At 47.9% G+C, this 19,708-nt stretch overlaps 2 protein-coding genes across 4 annotated transcripts; both read left to right on the forward strand.

Moving 5' to 3' along the window:
* The first annotated feature begins 2,820 nt into the window (after positions 1-2,820).
* Positions 2,821-6,932, forward strand: GIP (gastric inhibitory polypeptide). The gene is made up of 5 exons (XM_067714217.1): positions 2,821-2,906; positions 4,370-4,516; positions 5,075-5,164; positions 5,913-6,014; positions 6,923-6,932. Exons 1-5 carry the CDS (start codon positions 2,821-2,823, stop codon positions 6,930-6,932), a joined length of 435 nt encoding a protein of 144 aa, XP_067570318.1.
* A 4,388-nt stretch (positions 6,933-11,320) lies between these two features.
* On the forward strand, positions 11,321-19,066 carry SNF8 (SNF8 subunit of ESCRT-II). Of its 3 annotated transcripts, XM_067714326.1 has the most exons (8): positions 11,321-11,466; positions 11,827-11,877; positions 13,356-13,494; positions 14,636-14,740; positions 15,375-15,447; positions 16,403-16,544; positions 17,675-17,749; positions 18,794-19,066. In XM_067714326.1, the coding sequence occupies exons 1-8, from the start codon at positions 11,413-11,415 to the stop codon at positions 18,929-18,931; spliced, it is 777 nt and encodes a 258-aa protein (XP_067570427.1). In that variant the 5' UTR covers positions 11,321-11,412; the 3' UTR covers positions 18,932-19,066. The 3 variants fall into 3 exon arrangements, with proteins under 3 accessions (XP_067570427.1, XP_067570429.1, XP_067570428.1); XM_067714328.1 differs by lacking the exon at positions 17,675-17,749; XM_067714327.1 differs by lacking the exon at positions 11,827-11,877.
* Positions 19,067-19,708: the final 642 nt, after the last annotated feature.

Consider the following 19,708-nt stretch of genomic DNA (forward strand, 5'->3'; position numbering starts at 1 on the left):
CATCGACAGGCTGGTTGGGTTGCCAGTTGGGTTTATTGAACTATTTTAAGTCCAGCAGGCCCTTCTGATCTCCAGAAACTTCCCAAGGCCATCTTTCCCATTCCCTGGCCTCCCAATACGCCGTGCGGGGTCGGGGCTGTAGGTTCCCCTGGGAGTTTGGTATCTTCTCTGATCTCCTTCCCTGGTCCTCCCCACATCTGTCCCTCCCCCAGGACCCAGGCCACATTTCTCCCTAATCTGTCCACCGTTGGGCATGAGAGCCCCAAATCAAAGGGAAACAGGGAAGGGGGCTGCAGAGAGGTCGCTTCCAAGAGGAAGTGGGCTACGGACCAAAAGTGCAGCTGGCCTTCAGAGCAGTTCACCCCCAAACGAATCCCCAGAGCACCAGGCAGGGGTTCAGGGCTGCTGGGACCCATCCCAGAACCTTCCTTGACTCTGGTTTGGCGTGAGACTTACGGGTCCCAGGATGATGTCCACACGTTTTGGATATGCTGTGCCTCCGGCAGTGGGGCTCAGGTTTCGCACCAACCCTTTTGAGCCCATTTACTGTGCTGCTCAGCAGGAAGCAGGACCACAAGCAGCCTCCGCACCCTCTTTGGAGGCCAAATCTGAGCTGGTGTCTAATCTCTGCCCATTGATAGCTAGGAGATGGAATCTGCAAAGCTTGCCCAGAGAGGAGTTTTTCGAGACGGTGGAAAATGGGTGGTGGGTCAGGGAGGTTTCCAGGAAGCAGAGGTGAGTGACCATCCTAGTCAGCTACCTCTCATCCCACACAAGCACTTAATTTCATGCTGGACCGGCTCCCAGGCTGGGGAGTTGACCCGGAAAGGAAAGTGGCCTTTACTCAGCCCTGCAGCTAACAGGCAGGGCAGGAGCGGGGCTGTTTAGGGTTCAAAGTACCCACAGAGAGTGGAGAGGGAAGAGCCTGGGAAGGAGGCCTTGGGGGTCGGCCAAACGTGCAGGCTGTGCCCCGCCCCTTCCAGACTGAGAGCGCTTGGGGACAGAGCCATGCACTAAGTGCTTGGAGAAAGGCAAAGGGTGCACCTCAAGGAGTCTCCAGTCTGAGGGCCCCGGGTCTGATCGAGGCACAGCGCAGACTCAGAGGCCCCACTCTGATGGCAAAACACAGGGGCACATACTTCTCTCCTACAGGAGAGCAGAGCATTGGAGGAGAGAGGCTTGGACCTCATAAATCTTTACAGTTAGAGTTGTAGCTGGTCCGCCTTCCTCTGCGTCCCCACGGTGTACATGTGCCTCTTTTCCCCACCCTGCCTGCCCCTCAGCAGGAAGGCAGCTTGAGTAGAAGTTCTCAGTTCACCAGCTACCACCAGGAAACCCCCATCCTTCATGTTCCCTCAACCCTCTGCTCCATCACTCTCCCGCCCTTTCCCCAGGCAGCTGGACACCCCCTAGATATCGAGCTGGAGGCACTGCCACATTGACAAAGCCGCGGGCCACTGTGGCCCCTCTCTCTCTGACCCAGGAGTAGTCTAATGTCTATGGCAGTGCCCCCCCCACCCAAGTTAGTGTCACCTTACCCAAGCCTGCCCTCACCAAGGGCACCCATCCTTTCAAACTGAGGGCACCTATAAAGGAAGTGGAGGAATACTGGGCTTCCCTGCCCAGAAGGGAGGAGGGGGAAGAAGAAAAGGGGCACTTAAGGTACCTTGCCCACAGGCCAGGCCCAGAGAGCCTCTGGAGATACCCAAATGTTAATTACCAATTAGCGCAGTTCAGGTGGAAAGGGCAACTTTATTACGTGTAAAATGGACTTAATGTGGCAGGAGCTGTGGGATTAATTTCTTGAGATAAGATGCTTTTAGGCTAATCAGTAGGTCTGCGATATCTGGATATAAAGGAGCCGGGGCAGACTTTCTTGAGACAGGTTCCAAAGAGCCAGAAGGGAGGAGGAGACCCCTGCCCTATCCTTCTTCTGGGAGAGCCGGAAAGGAAGGCTGGTAAGAGAGCAGCTGGGATGGGGATGGACGTGGACGTGGACAGGACACTGGAGAGGAGGTGGGTCTTGGCACCCCTGAGGTGTTTGGCACCCTAGTCCCTCACTTTCTTTTCCTCCGTGAAAGAAAGAAAAGGTGGGGCTGAGGGTTCCTTTAACACCCAGGTGACAACGCAGGAAAATCCACACATCTGTAGAGCTAGCTTTGGTGTTCAGGGCTTGGGAGGAAGGCTCCTTACTGTTCTTCGTCTCTGCTGAAGATGCCCTGATGAAACGGGGCTTGCCCTCGGCAGAAGCGTCGGACGTCCCTAAGTGGCGATAGTGAAGGCTGGGGGGTAGGGATTCTGCTTATGGTTTTCACTCGGGCCAAGAGGGCTGCGAAGATTTAGGTGACAGCCAATCTGAGAGCTGGAAGGCTGGCTGGTATGAACTTTGGAGGCTCTGAAGGGAGAATCTTGCCAGTCCACATGCCTGTGATGTCTAGCCACAGGGGCCAGGAAGGGGGCTGTCCCTGCACACAGGCCTTCACTGCTTCCTCCTGCCAGGATCACCCCCCTGCTGCCCTCCTCCCACCCCACTCAGACTCCACCTAAAAAACAAGAAGCAGGTCCACTCTCATCCAGGCTCCATATCCCTTCTAATGTCCCTTCTAACTCTAACGCCAGCTCCTCCCACCATCCCCAAGGTGTTGCTCTAGCCTCTTAGAAAAGCTCCAACTCCCAGGGCACAGGGCCCCCCAGCTTTCAGACTCCCCACAGGCTCTGGGGCACCAGGAGTGCGCGGCCATATTGCCTGCTTCCTCAGCACAGGGCTTCCACCTCATGCTGGTCCTTTTCTCTCTTAGCTCAGGAAATAACCATTGGAAGATGCTGGCCATGAAGACCTTCTCTCTGCTGCTGGTGTCCCTGCTCCTGGCATTGGTGCTAGGAGAGAAGGAAGAAGATCACTCCAGGTTGGGGTGAGAAGGAAGGGGTCAGGTGCCGGGGAGGAGGCTCGGGGGGTGACTGGGCTCTATTTTCAAGGGGGAGGTGAGAAAGGGAGGAATCCCAGGCCAAGAGGAAAGATGCTCGACGGAAAAAAACTTTTCAGCAGTCTGAGTGCAGAGTGAGGCTAGAACCAGGGAGTCTTTTTTTTTTTTTTTTTTTTTTTTTTTTTGTGGTACGCGGGCCTTTCACTGTTGTGGCCTCTCCCGTTGCGGCGCACAGGTTCCGGACACGCAGGCTCAGCGGCCATGGCTCACGGGCCCAGCCGCTCCGCGGCACGTGGGATCTTCCCGGACCGGGGCACGAACCCGCGTCCCCTGCATCGGCAGGCGGACTCTCAACCACTGCGCCACCAGGGAAGCCCCAGGGAGTCTTTTTTACGAGCTACTGTTGTAGCTGGAGAGAGTGTGCTTAGATCTCTGGAAGGACTTCTCAGTGGTTAAGTGTCTGAAGTAGATGATAGCATCTCCCTTCCTAATGAAAGCCTTAACCAGTCACTTATGTGTGCATTTGATCAAATTTTACAGCAGGCTTCCTGTGTGCCAGGCACAAGGGATATACCTGAAGAGTGGTCCACAAATGCCACCTGCCCTCGTGGAGCATATAGGCCCAAGGGGAAAGCAGACGAAGAACCATCTAAGCAAAGCTTCAAACTGTCATGAGCGCTGTGAGGAAAAGGCAGGGAAGATTATGAATGAATATAGCAGGGAGTTCTGTTTGTGTGTTCGGGAGGCCGAGAGACGTGTCTGAGTAGAGTTAGGCCTTCTCATATGCAAGGACAAGCCATATGCCCCTGTCAAGTTGGCTAAGTTTGAGATGCAGCTGTCACACGTATACAAGGACAGACAACATCATGCAGAAGTTAAAGACCATAGACCTGGACCCAGACTACCTGGGGTAAACCCTGGATCATACCTACACTGTATGCTAAGTTAATCTCTTTGCACGGTGGTTTCCTCACTTACCAAAGGGAGATATACATAGTGTCTACCTCCTTGGGGTGGTGTGAGGATTTAGTAAGTTTCTGTATTCAAGGGCTTGTAGAGGACCTGACTCATAGTAAGTGCCGTTATATGAGAGCTCACTATTAGGAAACTGAGAACCAAAGAACTGAATCTGGTGGGGCCAGGGCAAGAGGAGCAAAGGAGAAAACTGTGGCTCAGTCCTTAGGGAAGAGGGGGACCGCTGATCTTTGCCCAGAAGCAGAGCCTCAAACACTGAGGATGCTGGAAGTGGATGCTTGAGCTGAGGATAAAGCCCCAGGGGCTTGATGCATGGACAAGAGGGTGTGTCCATAAAAACTGACTCCCTAGAAATGGGCTGCTTCCTTTCCAAATAGCAGCCTCCTGCTGGTGACAATCATTTATCTTCGCACCCTCTGCTCCTTCTGTGGCATCCTGGTTTCCCTCTCTCTCCCCTCCCTGCCCCTCAGGTTCCACACTAAGGCCAGCGGCTCCCAACCACGAGCCCCCAGGTACGCCGAAGGCACTTTCATCAGTGACTATAGCATCGCCATGGACAAGATCCGCCAACAAGATTTTGTGAACTGGCTGCTGGCGCAGAAGGGGAAGAAGAGCGAGTGAGTCATGCGTGCCCTTCCCTGCTCCCTGTGCCCCCGTGTGATGCACAAGGCCAGGTGGCACCTTTCGCTTAGGTGCTGCTGGGGAGCTGGACCGCATGGCGGCCCTGCCTGGGACCCTGGCTCAGGCAGCAGTCTGGTCGGGGGTTGGGGCAGGATTTGGGCAATTTTCCAATCCTTTTCTTCTAAGAGGAGGGGTCGGGAAGATGTGTGGGACTCACAGAGGATCCCCGGGGGGCTGGGGATGAACCAAGGGAGCTGAATTGCTGCCAATGACTACTTGGTGGCGGCAGCGTCAGACTTTGGAAATAGGATAAACTGCTTTCATCATTCTTCTCTATGCAAAATCTTTTCCCCCGCCCTTACTGTTTGACCAGCATGGTAGCTCCTGAAAAGCTTGTCACTGATAGCTGAAGACAAGCAGCGGGGAGGCTGAGTAGAGAAAGAGGTCCCCTCTGCTCCTTGGGTTGAGGTACCAAAAGATTGGAGCTTCTTTGGGCTGGAGAACATCTGGAGTCCCGCCTGGCCCCACCCACTCCCTAATCTTTATTTTACCAGCTGGAAACACAACATCACCCAGAGGGAGGCCCGGGCCCTAGAGCTGGCCCATCAATCTAACAGGAAGGAGGAGGCAAGGGCGCAGCAGGGGTGAGTCAGCCCACAGGGGAAGGGGTCGGGGGTCGGGGGGGGGTGCCTCTTGACCCCACCTCATTGTTCCCTCTCCCAGACTCCAGAGCAGGGCTAGGCCCCAGATAAGCATCCCCTTCTACTCAGAGTTCAAAGAGGGGTCTTCACAGAACTCCTGGAGGACAGCCCAAGCCTAAGGGAAAGCCTGGGAGGAATGGGGGTGGGGGTCCTGGGAGGGAATCTGGGGCCAGAGTTTCTAAGGTGGATGACTTAGTGTGCAGAGTCACCAAGTCCAGGAGTGGGGCACAAAAGAGACCTCGGAAACTGGCTTCTCCACTTCTGCCTGCCAAACTTCAGGAAGGCTTTTGTGAAACTGGGACCCTCTGAAGGCCAGTCCCCTGAAATCAGTTACCCTGTCTCTGTAGGAAGCTGAGGAATTGATGACACAGATCCTTCTAAACAGTGAATATTCCCAAAGTAATCTCTTGGGGTTTTGGAATGCACTCTGGGACACTTGGAGAGGTGGATGGGTGGGATGTCTCCCACCAGAATTGTTTGTCTTTGCCTGTATGGAAGAGCCTATATTCCCTGGCCGACAGGTCTGGGTGGAGCTTTGAAAGCTGAGACAACTGAGAGGCAGCTGTGTTGACTCGTACACCCCACCCCCACCCCACCTTGTCCCACCACGTTGGAGTCCCAGGTCCGGTATTTACTCTCTCTGGGTGGTGCCCAGGCTAAAGGCGCCTGCCTGAGGCTTTCTCCTTTGTAGCTCCCTACCCAAGAACCCCAGTGATGACGGTTTGCTAAAGGATTTACTGATTCGAGAGCTGCTGTCCTGGATCGTGGATCAGATGGAGCTCTGCAGGCTCAGGTGGGAGTTTGGTAGCTTTGGGCATCTTGCATAGTGGTTGTGAGCTCGCACTCTGGGGTCAGACACGGGTTCACATCTTCACCTCAACAAATGCTGACAAATTACTTAGACTCTCTGAACCTTGGGGTTTTTGTGAAAATTGGGGCTACTTAAACCACTTCATGGGATTTGGTGGGGTTTAAATAAGATAATTCGAGGAAAAGGCTGAAATCAACATCTGCAGAGTACTAAGAGTTTGGTAACCTTGACAGTTATTAGTACCACTTGCACTTCTTCCTCAATTTCCTCCAGGTGAGATGCTGCTCTCACCTGCCCTACCCACCCGAGCCCATCCTAACCTTAGCTTTTCCTTGGTACCGTTGTGCCATGGCACCTTCTCAGTGATGGAACCCCTAGAGTTGGAGGCATGTTGCCTTTCTCTGTAGCTGCTGCTGGTCTCAAGTCCTCAAATCCTCCTCCTAAGCTAGGAAGTCTTTCAATCTATTATGTCTCAGAAACAAGGGATGGCTCAATACCATGGAGAGATCCACCCACCCGAATGGTGAGACAGGACACTCATTTAAGATGCAGACACCGAGGCACAGAAACCAAAACAAATTCAGACTTCGGTGCTGAGAAGTTGAGGGACTGAGGGCACAAATCTGGGATGGCTTCCTGTAAGAGGGTTAGAAGGAAGAGAGGCATGTGACCCGAACAATGGAGAAGAGAGTATGAGAAAATCTCCACAGGAAAGTGGGTAACAGTCTCTGTGCTTTTGGGAATCATTTTGCTTACTTATAATTAGAGAGGTAATTTGGAGGTAGGAGCGGTTGAACTATGGCTGGGTGCCAGGATACATTTACTTTGCTGCCTTTGAGCCGATACTGACCCTCTCTCCACTGCTCCACTCCTCTCTCCACTCTGCACAGGTTTCAGTGACTCTGACCAAACCCAGCTCAGAACTGGACTCTGTCCTTCACTTACTCAGCTCCTGCCTCAGCTCCACCCCAGGATACCCCAAAGAAACAAAACCAAGTTCAAGCTGAAATAAATCTTTGTGCCCGTTGTCAAAACATATTCACGCGTCTACTGAGCACTAACTGTTCATTTGTCTTCGTGTGTGCGCCACCCAGTGAAAAGCAGATATGGCTCTTACCCATCTGTTAATTCATCTATTGTTTCCACGAACAGTTACTGGAAACTTAACACAGGCAGAGACTGCGCTGAACGCTGGGTATACAGCAATCATGGAAACAGACACAATCCTTGTCCCCAAGGGGTTTACAGTCCAGTGGTGGAGACAGACTTTAATCTTTAAACACACAAACACATTAATAACTACATAACATGCAGAGTTATGTGAAGAAACACTAGGGAGCTGTGAGAGGACAGAGAAGCCTCATCTAGATGGAGTGGGCAGTCAGGAGGGCCTCTCTGAGAAAATGACGTTTAAGCTGAGTGAGATTTGAAGGATAAAATGGCCAAAGGGTGACGGGAGCCTTCATAAATATTAGCCAGTGCTATGGTTGCACAGCAAAATGGGCAACGGTGAGAACGGCACAAGTAGAGATGGGGCAGGTGGGCAGAGGCAGGGCCTCAAAGGCCATGTTAAAGCTTTGAGTGTTTATCCTCAGTGCAAGGACAAGTACTTGAAGGATTTTAAGCAGGGGCAGGTCAGAGAAGATCTATTTGCATCCCCGAACAATCACCCTGATGATGGTGAGAATGATATTGAGATGAAGAGGGATGAATGTGGAAGAGGCTCTTAAGGGATTCCAGATTTCACACTAGGGAGTTGCCAGTGAAGGTGAAGGGAAGTGGGAGAACTCAGTTTGTCCAAAAGTCAATACCTCTTTCTTCCGGTGTTTAAATGTTTATCCACCTCGGCATGCTGCCTTCTCCCAGTGCCCTGCATCCACAGAAGACAAGGCTGTCTCTCCTTCCCGCTTAGTTTAGGTTACCTTTGCCTAATGTCCCCTCCTCTCCCCTTGATCTAGTCATATTTTAGCATACTAGAGCCAAACACACCTAGATTCAAATCACTCTCTAGGTCTGTGACTTGGCAAGTTAGTTCCTCTCTCTCTAAAGCTCAGTTTGCTGTCTGGAAAAGATTAAAAAGTACTCACTTCATAGGGTTGAAGTATTTTAAAATAATGCCTGGCACAAAGTAAGTGGTCAATAAAAGTTAACTTTTGTTATTATTATTCACACAGTTAAACCTCAGTTTAAAAACACTGGGGTATTAGTTTAAAATCAGGGAGTGGCAAACTGGATTGGCTGAACGGCTGGGCCAGTAACCTAAATAAGCAAAGTGGGGAGTGTGTAAAGTAAGGGGAAGGATTGGGACTGTGAAAATGGAAAAGAAATGTGCCCCTAATGGTATTCTGATGACCAAACAAAACTCTTTGGAGAACTGAATTTGCCTGAGGGCTGCCAGTTTGCAGTCTCTTCCAGTTCTTAACATTTTGGGCTTCCTCTCCTCTAAACTCCTAGAGTTCTAAGAGTGTGTACCACACAATTTAGAGCATGCCTTTGCTCAGAGGTTATATTTTAGTGATTCTCCATGATAGAACTGATTGTATTGGGGAGGAGTTCAGATCTATATTTCTGTAGTCTTGGGTGTCTCTGGGAATCAGCGAATCTGTAAGTGTTATTAAAAAAAATGTTGTACAACTGTCTCACTATGGGCCAGGCATTAGTGCTCAGGACTTTCGAGACGCCATTTTTTTTTCAACTTTTGGTTTTTTTTTTTTGGCTTTTATTCAGATTTAGAAACATCATTTAAAAAAAGTCATGGTGATCTCATTTAAAGCCTCATCACAGTCCTTCGAGGTAATGATAGCATCATAGCTGTCAACCGTGCACTACACTGCCTCCCTGAGGCAGAGAGTTAAAGCCCATGCTCTTAGCCACTCTGCCATAAGGCCAATGACTCACTAGTCACTTAAAGCAACTGACAGCATCTGTGACGGTCACATTCAGTGGTGCACCGGGGCAGAGTGCTTCTGAGAGCCATTGTGAAATTGTCAGGAATTCTGTGAGCAGGCTGTAAAACCATCCATAGCTTGAAACAATAGCTCCAAAGACTGTGGTCAGAGTATTCACACTATGGAAATTGGCAAATGATATAAACCAGAGCACCACCCTCCCAACCTGGAGAGGTGATTGTTAAACATTTACCAGCACAATACTGGTCAGCATACTTTCTCTTAAATTATAGAGGAGAACAAATGTGTCTGAAGAAGGGAATGAACATGTCTGCTTGAGGGTGGCAATGAAGTTTATCAAGGGTCAATGTGTGTACCTCAGGGAGTATGTATGTGTGCATTTGAGGGTCTGAATAGTTAAATCTGAAGTCATGAGTGTGAGTGAGGGATCAGTGTGTATACCTTAAAGAGTCATACAGTGTGAGTCAGAGAGTGAGAAGTGAGGCAGGTGTGTCTAGATGGTGTCAGTGGGCACCTAAGGGACGGAGGTTTTGTGTTAGGGAGTGGTGTAGTAAGAATATGAAAATATGAGGTCAGTATGTGCATACATGAGGCTAATGCATTTTTCATAGACAGGGTGTAATGGAGGAAGTCAATGTGTATGAGAGGGTGTCAAATGTATGTGTTGGGAGGGGACAAATCTGTGTCTGAGAAAGTAAGTTTGTGTTTAAGGGGGCTTATGTTATCTGAGTTTAGTGTCTAAGGGTACGTATCGGAGTGAATCTGAAGGTAGGACTATGATAGCCTAAATAATTGTTTCAGCCTTGGTCGTTCTTTCAAAATACAGAAAAACACAAATAACAGTGCTAAATATTTTTAGCAAGATAGAGCATTATTTCTCTTTCTCGTAAACACCCAGAAGCAGGCAGCCCGGAGCTGGTGTGACAGCTTTTGCTCCGTGAAATCCTCAGGGACCCAGACTCATTGGCTCATGGCTCCACCATCCCTCAAGGCCCCAAATGGCAACTAAATATCCTGCCACCGATCTCTCTGCTCCCATCCTCTTTTTTTTTTTTTTTAGGTTGCATGGTGCAGCATGCAGGATCTTAGTTCACCCACCAGGGATCGAACTCCTTCTCTCACCCCCACCCCCCTGCCCCCTGCCACATTGGGAGCATGGGGTCTTAACCACTGGACCACGAGGGAAGTCCCTGCTCCCATCCTCTTTTTTTCCTTTTACTTGAAACCTCTCTGGTAACATTATTCACATCCATGGTTTTGCCTTGATCTGTAGCCCAGTTCTTTCTGTAGAACTTCATACCAGTACATCTGAATGACAATTGGCCATCTCTCCCGGGATGTCCCACAGACCTCAATTTCAACATTTTCAAAACCACTCTTATTTCCTCAGCTTCATCCTGTGGTCTCTTCCTACCGCTCTCTCTGAACGGCACCACGCAGTTGCCCAAGCCAGGACACTGAACATCCTGCTAACGTTTCCCACCCACTCTGTCCCCATCAGTTTTACCATCCCTTTTTCTTACTTTGTCCGGAATCTGTCGCATTCTCTCTATCCTTTCTGCCACCATCTTAGTTCTGGCCCTCATCATTTCTACTTTGGACTGCTACAACTGACTTAAAATTAAGTCTAGGTTGCCACTAATTTTCCTATAACAAAATTTTGATATTATTACTCCCTGACTTAAACCTCCCTTGGCTCCTTTTTTAAAGACTCAATAATGCTATGGAAATCACCTATGGAACTTCCTAAACACAGATAACTGATTTCACCCCAGACCTGATGAATAACAAACATAGCTGATACTTATTTATGTGCCAGGCCTTGCACTAAATGCTTTGTTATATATTTTCTGGCTTAATTCTCACAATGACTTCATGAGTAGGTATTACTCTTTCTCAACTGTGGAAAATGGAACACAAAGAGGTTAAGGAATTTGCCTTAAGTTACTGGACCATACGTAGTGGAAGTGAGCTATGGAACCAGGTAAACTAATTCCAGAGTCCAAGTTCTTAACTGTAAGGCCTTTCCCAGTCAGAAGCTCTACGTGTGATTCCAAAAGGCAAGCTCCATTAGCGTAGAACGGATTGTTTTATGTTTAATATGGAACGCTCGGCGCCCAACTCAGCGCGTCGCACGCAACAGACGGCCAGTGAGCAGCGGCGGACCTTCACTTGCAGGCTGGGGTGGCGGTGGGGGCAGTCGCATGAAGTCGAGCGAGTCCGAGGCGTCCACCTGGGTGGGGAGCGCTGGGCCGCAAACAGTTTTGCGGATCCTGGCTGGAGCACGAGGCGGGGCCGCCACGCCCCTGGCGGTGGGGGAGTTCAGCCCCGCGGCCGGAAGTCTGGGCGTAGCTTCCGGCGCGCGGAGATGACGTCCAGTTTGCGCATCCGCGTGGGGGAGCTGGTGGAGGATCCCGGGACGCGGAGACCCGGGGTCCCGGCAGCGGGGCGGCCCGCGGGCCACGGTGGGGATGCACCGCCGCGGAGTAGGAGCCGGCGCCATCGCCAAGAAGAAGCTTGCGGAGGTGAGGGGAAGGAGGCGGGCCCTACAGTCACTCCAGACCCGCGAGAGACAGAAGTCTCTCCGCGCAGAGCTCTGTACCCTCAGATCGCCTCCCAACAGAATCTGACGCGGGTTTCTCGGTCCCGGGGAATTGAGTTTCTCCAGCTTCCGGTGTATTGGAATGTCAGCATCCCTAGATCCATCAGCCCTTTCCCCCACTTCCCCCAATTAGACTACAGTCGAGTCGTCTATTCTACTTCCTCACTCCCTCTCCCTAAGAAAAACCATTTGCGAGACCCTTTTAATACTTCTGCGGAGGCAGTACAAGTGGGAGCCCCCAGCACCCACTCTCTCAACTCATCCTGGTCTATTTGTCTGACAGGCCAAGTATAAGGAGCGAGGGACTGTCTTGGCTGAGGACCAGCTGGCCCAGGTGAGTGGGATGGAGGGCTCCAGACAGCAAGGGAGATCCGACAAGGCTGGGCAGGACACCTTTGATATAAACCAGATTGTTTGGATCGAACTAAAAATAGGGCATTTGGCAAATCCCAGTTTCTGGGCTGCTCAGATCATTTAGGTGACTTGCTGATAACAATGATAGCTAACATCTTTGAGTGATTACCTACTTGTAGCGTCCCAGGCACATGTCCATTTTCTTTACATACACCGTCTTGTTCATTCCTCCTGACAATCCTATCAGGAAGGAACTCTGTTCTTCGCACTTTCAAATTGAGGGCACTGAGGTGTTAAGTGCTTTATCCAAGGTTACATGGGTAGTAAGTGGTAGAGTTGTTTGATTAGGTCTTTTGGGTTTTTACTTTAAATGCCTAAGAATAACCTGAAAATATTGCCTAACCTGTGGCACCCACCACCATCACATCTAGGTGCATACCAGAAGTGTCAGTGATGGGGGTATGGCTCCTGCAGTTTCCTTCTCTAACACTTCCCTTTTCTGTACATGCCCTGTTGTTTACTCAGTTATTTTGCCTGGTGAAGAAGAGAAGGAGGCAGTGAGGCAGGGAAATGGGCCCTTGAACTGAGGAAAATAAATAGACACAGGGTGTGCTGTTCAAAAGCTCCCACTCAGGGGAGATAACATGCAGGAATCAGCTGGAAATGGTGATTATAATAATGTGTAAATTTCTAATATGTTGGAAATGAGGAGATGCTGGGCCAGGAGTGGTTATTCTTGGTGAGTTGAAGATAGGTTGTTAATTAGGGAAAGAAAAGGAGTAATGCAAATGGGAAGTCAGAATATCCCCAAACCAAAAGTATTTAGCTTTAGAATGTACTCTGGTAGAGCCACATCCCTTCCTCAGAGATTCTTTATCTATGGTTATCCCCGAGGAGGTTCTTGACTCAGAGATTAAAACAACACACCTAATTCATGCCAGGCTTCCTTTCTCTCCTATCTAGCCTTTCTGTCAGTGGCTGAAGATTTCCCACTGTGTGAATGCTGCAAAATTATTAGGTGCATCTTCAATTAATTAATTTCATTAGATTTAAAAAAAATTTTATTTTATTTTTGAGTATAGTTGATTTACAATGTTTTGTTCGTTTCAGGTGTGCAGCACAGTGATTCAGTTATACATATACATATGTCTGTTCTTTTGCAGATTCTTTTTCCATATAGGTTATTACAGGATATTGAGTAGAGTTCCCTGTGCTATGCAATAGGTCCTTGTTGATTGCACCTTCAATTTAATAACATTTTTTTCTTCTGGGAAAAAGAAAAGCACTTACAACAAGCGAAATATAATTAATGCTGTTGTATGTTACATAATGAGAGTTGTTAAGAGAGTAAACCCTAAGAGTTCTCAGCACAAGGAAAAAAATTTTTTTTCTATTTCTTTAATTTTGTATTTTGTGATGAAGGAAGTTCTCTAAACTTAACTGTGCTTCATCCTGCAGATGTCAAAGCAGTTGGACATGTTCAAGACCAACCTGGAAGAATTTGCCAGCAAGCACAAGCAGGAGATCCGGAAGAATCCTGAGTTCCGGGTGCAGTTCCAGGACATGTGTGCCACCATTGGGGTGGATCCTCTGGCCTGTAAGTTGTCTGTAGGGGTCCAGTGTTCTTCTAGGGTTGCTAAGGGACAAAGCTCACCTAGTTGTTGTCACTACTGTTGGGGCGTCTTCTGTAAGGGCCTACAGGGAGATCCAGAGGATGTTGTCTTCAGGGAGTCCCTAGCAGGATGGCTGAGTATCCAGTTTGATGGGAAAGATGGAGAGGTTGGAGTGCAGGCTGAGTAGCCAGTGTACGTGATCTTCCCTGGAATGCTGTGCTGTGGAATTTTTTATGACTATTTTTCCCTTTGTTAAAAAAGTTTTGATAAAAGTAGCATGTATTCAGGCAGTCAGTCAACAAAGGAGAAAAAAGAAAACGAGAAAGTGGAAGTCTTCTGACCCTGCCCGTAATTGCAGAGATAAAGTACTGTTAACAGTTTAAGGTATATCTTTCTAGACACCTTCATCATATTTATAAACTATTTTTTAAAAATATATGGGATTGGGCTTCCCTGGTGGCGCAGTGGTTGAGAGTCTGCCTGCCAATGCAGGGGACACGGGTTTATGTCCCAGTCCGGGAAGATCCCACATGCCACAGAGCGGCTGGGGCCGTGAGCCATGGCTGCTGAGCCTGCGAGTCTGGAGCCTGTGCTCCGCAACGGGAGAGGCCACAACAGTGAGAGGCCCGTGTACCGCAAAAAATATATATATATATATATATATAAATATATATGGGATTATGCTGTAATTATTACTCTGTAACTTGCATTTTTTACTCAATAAAATATCTTCAATGGATTTTTGAATGCCAGGTCTGCATATTCTTTTTCTTAGCCTGTCTAGACCTTATGTCCCATTATATTTCACTGCATGCTTTGGGAAAGAAAACTCACTTTTATAGTATCCTGAGCCAGAGTTAGCAGCCAAATAGATTGCCCACCTTTAGAACTGTCTGAACCTGTTGTTTAGTAGGAATTACCAAGAGACAGATTGTGTTGAGGATCCTGAGTTGTAAGTGGAGGAGAAGGACGTAAGGCTGGGCAGAGAAGACTTCCCATAGAATAGATGTATTTTTTTAAGTATATGGGCTGCCGAAGCAAGCACTAGAATAGATGTTTTAATCTAGCTTTGAAAGAAAAGATGTAACTATTGAATAACCTAGCTTTTGTTTTTCTGTCTTTTAGCTGGAAAAGGATTTTGGTCTGAGATGCTAGGCGTGGGAGACTTCTATTACGAGCTGGGTGTCCAGATTATCGAAGTGTGCCTGGCCCTGAAACACCGGAATGGAGGTGAGGGTGGCTCGGTCCTGGACTGGGCTTTGGGCTTCTCTGAGAGGGAAAAAATGTTGAAAGATGATCTTTCCTATCCTGCAGTCTGCAGGCCAGTAAGGTCTTGAGAAGCTGTTAGGTCCTGAGAAGTATCTTAGTGCTTCACGATGTTGAATCCATGACCAGTCTCCATGGCCAAGGGTAAATCTGAATGATTATCTCTATTCTCCAAAGGTCTTTGGCCAGGAAGGCTTAGCTCCTAGTTGTTACAGAACATATAGGCAGGTAGGAAATAGGCCTTTTTCCCTGATAGATGATGTGTCTGGGTTATGATTTTCTCATTAGTAACTATAGGCCTGCCCTGCTTCTCCAAGGTGTGGTGATGTCAATGGAGTCTCTGTGCTCCCCAGAATGTTAGCTTTAAAACGATCATTCAGTGATATCATCTTAATAAGCACACTGAATGGTCTGTGTTGAAGTTAAGAAATAAAACTTAAACCTAGTTAGAAATCATTGGCTATAGACAGAAATCATTGGCTGTAGACACAGCCTTGGTGTCAAGAGACCATTTACAGTTTTTCAGAGATGCTGTCTTTTTTTTTTTTAAAGTCATAAAGGTAATCCTTCAACTGCTTTCTGTCCCCCTCTCCAATAGGTCTGATAACTCTGGAGGAACTACATCAACAGGTGTTAAAAGGAAGGGGCAAATTCGCCCAGGATGTCAGCCAGTAGGTTTTGCCTTCCAACCCCTTGGAGTATAGAAAGGTCTTTAAAAAAGGTGGAAATCTTTTCTCCTTACCACTCGTTCGTCTAGGCTAGTTTAGGAATCATTTTTATTCCTCTTCATGATCAGAAGAAATGTTTTTATTTTAGAAATCTGAAAATAGAGATATAAAAAAACAAAAAACCCATTATTTCTCAACTGAGATATTACAACTGTTAAAAGTTTTGGTAGATCTCCTTCTAAGCATTTTTTTCATGCATAAAAATAATGTGGGTGTGTGTATACACTTTTTTCTTCTTCTTCTTTTTAAACATAAAAAGAAGGGGCTGTATACACTGTTGACATTATTTGTGGTCAAGGAGACTAGAGCTGGCACTGAGAAAGGCTGGGGAAAGGAGCTGGGCTCAGAAGATGGGGTGTAAATTGACCTGGTTCACTAGCCTTTGTGTGACTCCAATTTGAGAAAAGGTAAAAAAGACTCTCAGTATGTGGGCTGGATATGTGGTCTACACATTATCTTGTGGGTTTTCTTTAATTTCAGTTAGTTGTCAACTAAGAAATCAAAATCTGGCACCACTGGGCCTGAATTTCCAAATGGCGGCAATCAGCTGGGTTGCCCCTTTCAAGTCTCTGTTTTGCCATAGTTTACAGTACTCCCTATTGTCGCTTAAGTTCAGCTCACTTATTCACATTTCCTGATGGGCTCCTGGAAGCATATTTTTTACCTCTGTCTGGTATTGGAATGGTTTGCTAAGTGGAGAGCCTGACTCCTATGCCATTTCCCTGGAATGTCCAAGCACCATTTGGTGCACTTTGACCCTGCCTTTTTACTGATGTAGTTAAATGTTGTGCAGCCTTTTGAGTCTTCAGCCATGGTATCCTGCCCAGGGCAGAGCTGAAACTGCATTGTTGCTAGTCTGGTCTGCCAGGGGTCTTTAAGCAGCTCTTCCTCACCTCAGAGACGACCTGATCAGGGCCATCAAGAAGCTAAAGGCACTGGGCACTGGCTTCGGCATCATCCCTGTGGGCGGCACTTACCTCATTCAGTCTGTTCCAGCTGAGCTTAATATGGATCACACTGTGGTGCTGCAGCTGGCAGAGGTACTGGTGGGCCGTGTGTGTGTGTGTGTGTGGGGGGGGGGGGGGAGGGAGTGGGAGAGAGAGAGAGGAGAGGGAGGGAGGGAGGGAGGGGGAGGGAGGGAGAGTGTGTGTATGTGTGCGTGCGTGTGTGTGTGTGTGTGTGAGGGGGGAGGGAGGGGGAGAGAGAGAGGAGAGGGAGGGAGGGAGGGAGGGGGAGGGAGGGAGAGTGTGTGTATGTGTGCGTGCGTGCGTGCGTGCGTGTGTGTGTGTGTGTCCGTGCGTGCATGTGCATGTAGAGGCAGTCTAGGAGGGGATTTTCTGATCTCCTCCCCTCCATCACTCAGGTCTTTTGCTGAAACTGTCTAACGGATGCACTACTCAGACCTGTGCTTATTTAGCAGACGTTTATTGAGCAGCTATAGTGCAAAGCACTGGGCCAGGCTGTAGGAGCATATAAAGATGGGTACCATATAGTTCCTGCTCTCAAGGAGCTTACAGTCTAGTGTAGACAGACATGCAGACCACTAACTGAATTTCCTTGGTGGACAGATTTTTTGATGTGTTCGTAAAACTACTTTATGGATTCTTTGAAAAAATGTTTAATCTTGTTTGCCATCCTCCTGTTCCTCAGCAATGCCTTAAGCTATATCATCTTCCTCGAAATCCTTATCATGTTTTTAGGGAAGACATGTTCAGTTTTCTCAATTCTGTAATGTAGAATAGAACTAAATGAGGGAGGGGACTTTTCTGGATTGGGGAATGGTTAGGGTGAGGCAGGACAGGGGCTGAATACGTAAATATTTTAGATTATGAACAGTTTATGATGATCACCATTTCTTCCTATCAGTTAATCATTCTGAATCTTTCCTTGTCACTTTAGAGCTCTCTGGTAAAGTCTACATTGATATTTTAGTACCAGGGACTCGACTGCTTTTTAGGACTGAACCCCTCAACCTACCTCTGTCATCCTGAAAGTCACTTCTCTCTTGCTCTCTACTGGGACCTCTAAACATTCTTCTGTGCTCTCTTAGGCTTCACCCAAGGGCAGTTCCCCCTCCTGCCTGGGTAAATTAATTGTCCCTGGGCAGATGCTGGATTCTAAGGGAAAGCACGCTCTTAACTGACGCAGCCTCCATTCCTCCTTCCTTCAGAAAAGTGGCTATGTGACTGTCAGTGACATCAAAGCCAGTCTTAAATGGGAGACGGAGCGAGCGCGGCAAGTGCTGGTATGTGACTTTTGGAATGGCCCAGAAAAGATGGGCCCCAGATGGGAGGAGGAGGGTAGACAGGTACCCCACAGGCAAGAGCTGTGGCCTCTCTCTCTCTGCTGACTTCTTGCCTGGAAGGCTGCTGCTGCCACACCAGAAGTAACCCCAGCATTTCTCTGAAGATGGCACTGAGAGGTAGAACTCACAAAGGCAGGCTTCCAGCCCTGGCACATGGGTACAGCCAGGCTGCCACTGCCACTGGGGAGTCACCAATGCCTCTCTCTGCTGACCTGTAAAGCCTGGTCAGATGGTTAATGTGGCTTGTACTGGAAGTAACACTGTTAGTACAGAGTGAAGGGAATTATTAACTACTGATAACTACATTGCTATAATTATATACTATTATAGTGCATGTTACATATAGTTTTATATATACACATTTCATGGTACTAATGAAAGACTGATGTTGTGAAGAGGGAGTGGCATGAACACGTAGGAACCCTGGCTTTCAATACCTTTCTCCTTACCCAGGCAGTTGAACTATAGACTTAACTTCATCTGTGAAGTGGGGATAACAAACATTTAATGATATTGGGTAGAACCAACCCATCTGGAGCATACTTCCAGCTATAGGAACTATGAGTCCATTCTAATACTAATACAGTTTTTCCATTAACTTTTCCAAAAAGGTTTCCCCCTAGCTGTCTGTTACTCCATAAGTTAACTGAAAGGTACTGATCTCCATTTTGTTTTAGGGAATGCAGTTAGTGATTTGCTCAAAGCCATACAGCAAATATTTCTGTAGCCCTTCCTTCCACAACATCCCACTTTGTCGTTATCCTCTTTCCCAGCAGCACAGATTAAGCAACTTGGTGGCATTTCTCACACCTCAGGCAAAGACCTAGGCTAAACAAATCATTCTAATTTGGCTGTGTAAATATGTGAAGGCACTCTTGTAGATTTAGTTTGAAAACCCCACTGAAGCCAAGATAGGTTTGAGGATTATCTACCCTACATTATGTAAACTCCCCTTTCTCAGTTGATTTTTCCTTTTTCTGCCAGGAACACCTGCTGAAGGAAGGGCTGGCTTGGCTGGACCTGCAGGCCCCAGGGGAGGCCCACTACTGGCTGCCAGCTCTCTTCACTGACCTCTACTCCCAGGAGATTACAGCTGAGGAGGCCAGAGAAGCCCTCCCCTGACTGGGAATGCGGAAGGGGGCACAGCAGCAGGCAGGGAGAAGAGGGAGGAGCTGGTGGTGAATAAAACCTCGACAACTTTGTTTTAAAAAAGAACCAAAAAACCAAAAAAATTCCAATTTTTTTCTTCCCCCAGTATTCTTCAGCCATTACTTTCTTTTTTTTAAAGTGCCTTCACATTGCATCTTTATTGGAGAAAACCTTTTTTATCCGCTAAGGATAACCTGAGTAACATAGATAACAGTGAACATGTATAAAATGACTTGCACAGGTCATCTACAAGTTCATGGTAGAGCTGGGCCTAGAATGAAGGCCTTCTGTCTCCTGGCTAGACAGTCTAGTTTCTGTGGCCCTGAGACATAAATTATAGCCTCTGTTAATTCAAACCCCTTCCTCATAAAATGTTCCTTATCTCAAATGAGCAGACCCTAACGGACCAGTAAATAGTCACCCTTTCAGTCTCTTCCAGCTTCCTTTGTAGAGGTTCCAGGTTATGGCAGCAGACTTAGCTACGAGTATGAAGGAAACAGGTCAATGTTAAATGGTGGTTACAGAAAAGAAAACTTAATTTGAGGGGAATTACCAATAGTGGATGCAGTATTTCTCAAATTCCTTACTACCTTTTCCTCCTATAGTGATCATCAGGTCATCCCTCTAACCTCAGGGGTGGGAAAGGGAATCATTTATTGAACACCTACCAGACACCCAGTTTTATATACACCTTGTATAGTCCTCACAACCTTAAAAGTTAAATAGGTGTCCTTAACTTTGGCAGGTGAG

The sequence above is a fragment of the Pseudorca crassidens genome, chromosome 19 (assembly GCF_039906515.1).
Source record: "Pseudorca crassidens isolate mPseCra1 chromosome 19, mPseCra1.hap1, whole genome shotgun sequence".
NCBI classification, from domain to species: Eukaryota; Metazoa; Chordata; class Mammalia; order Artiodactyla; family Delphinidae; genus Pseudorca; species Pseudorca crassidens.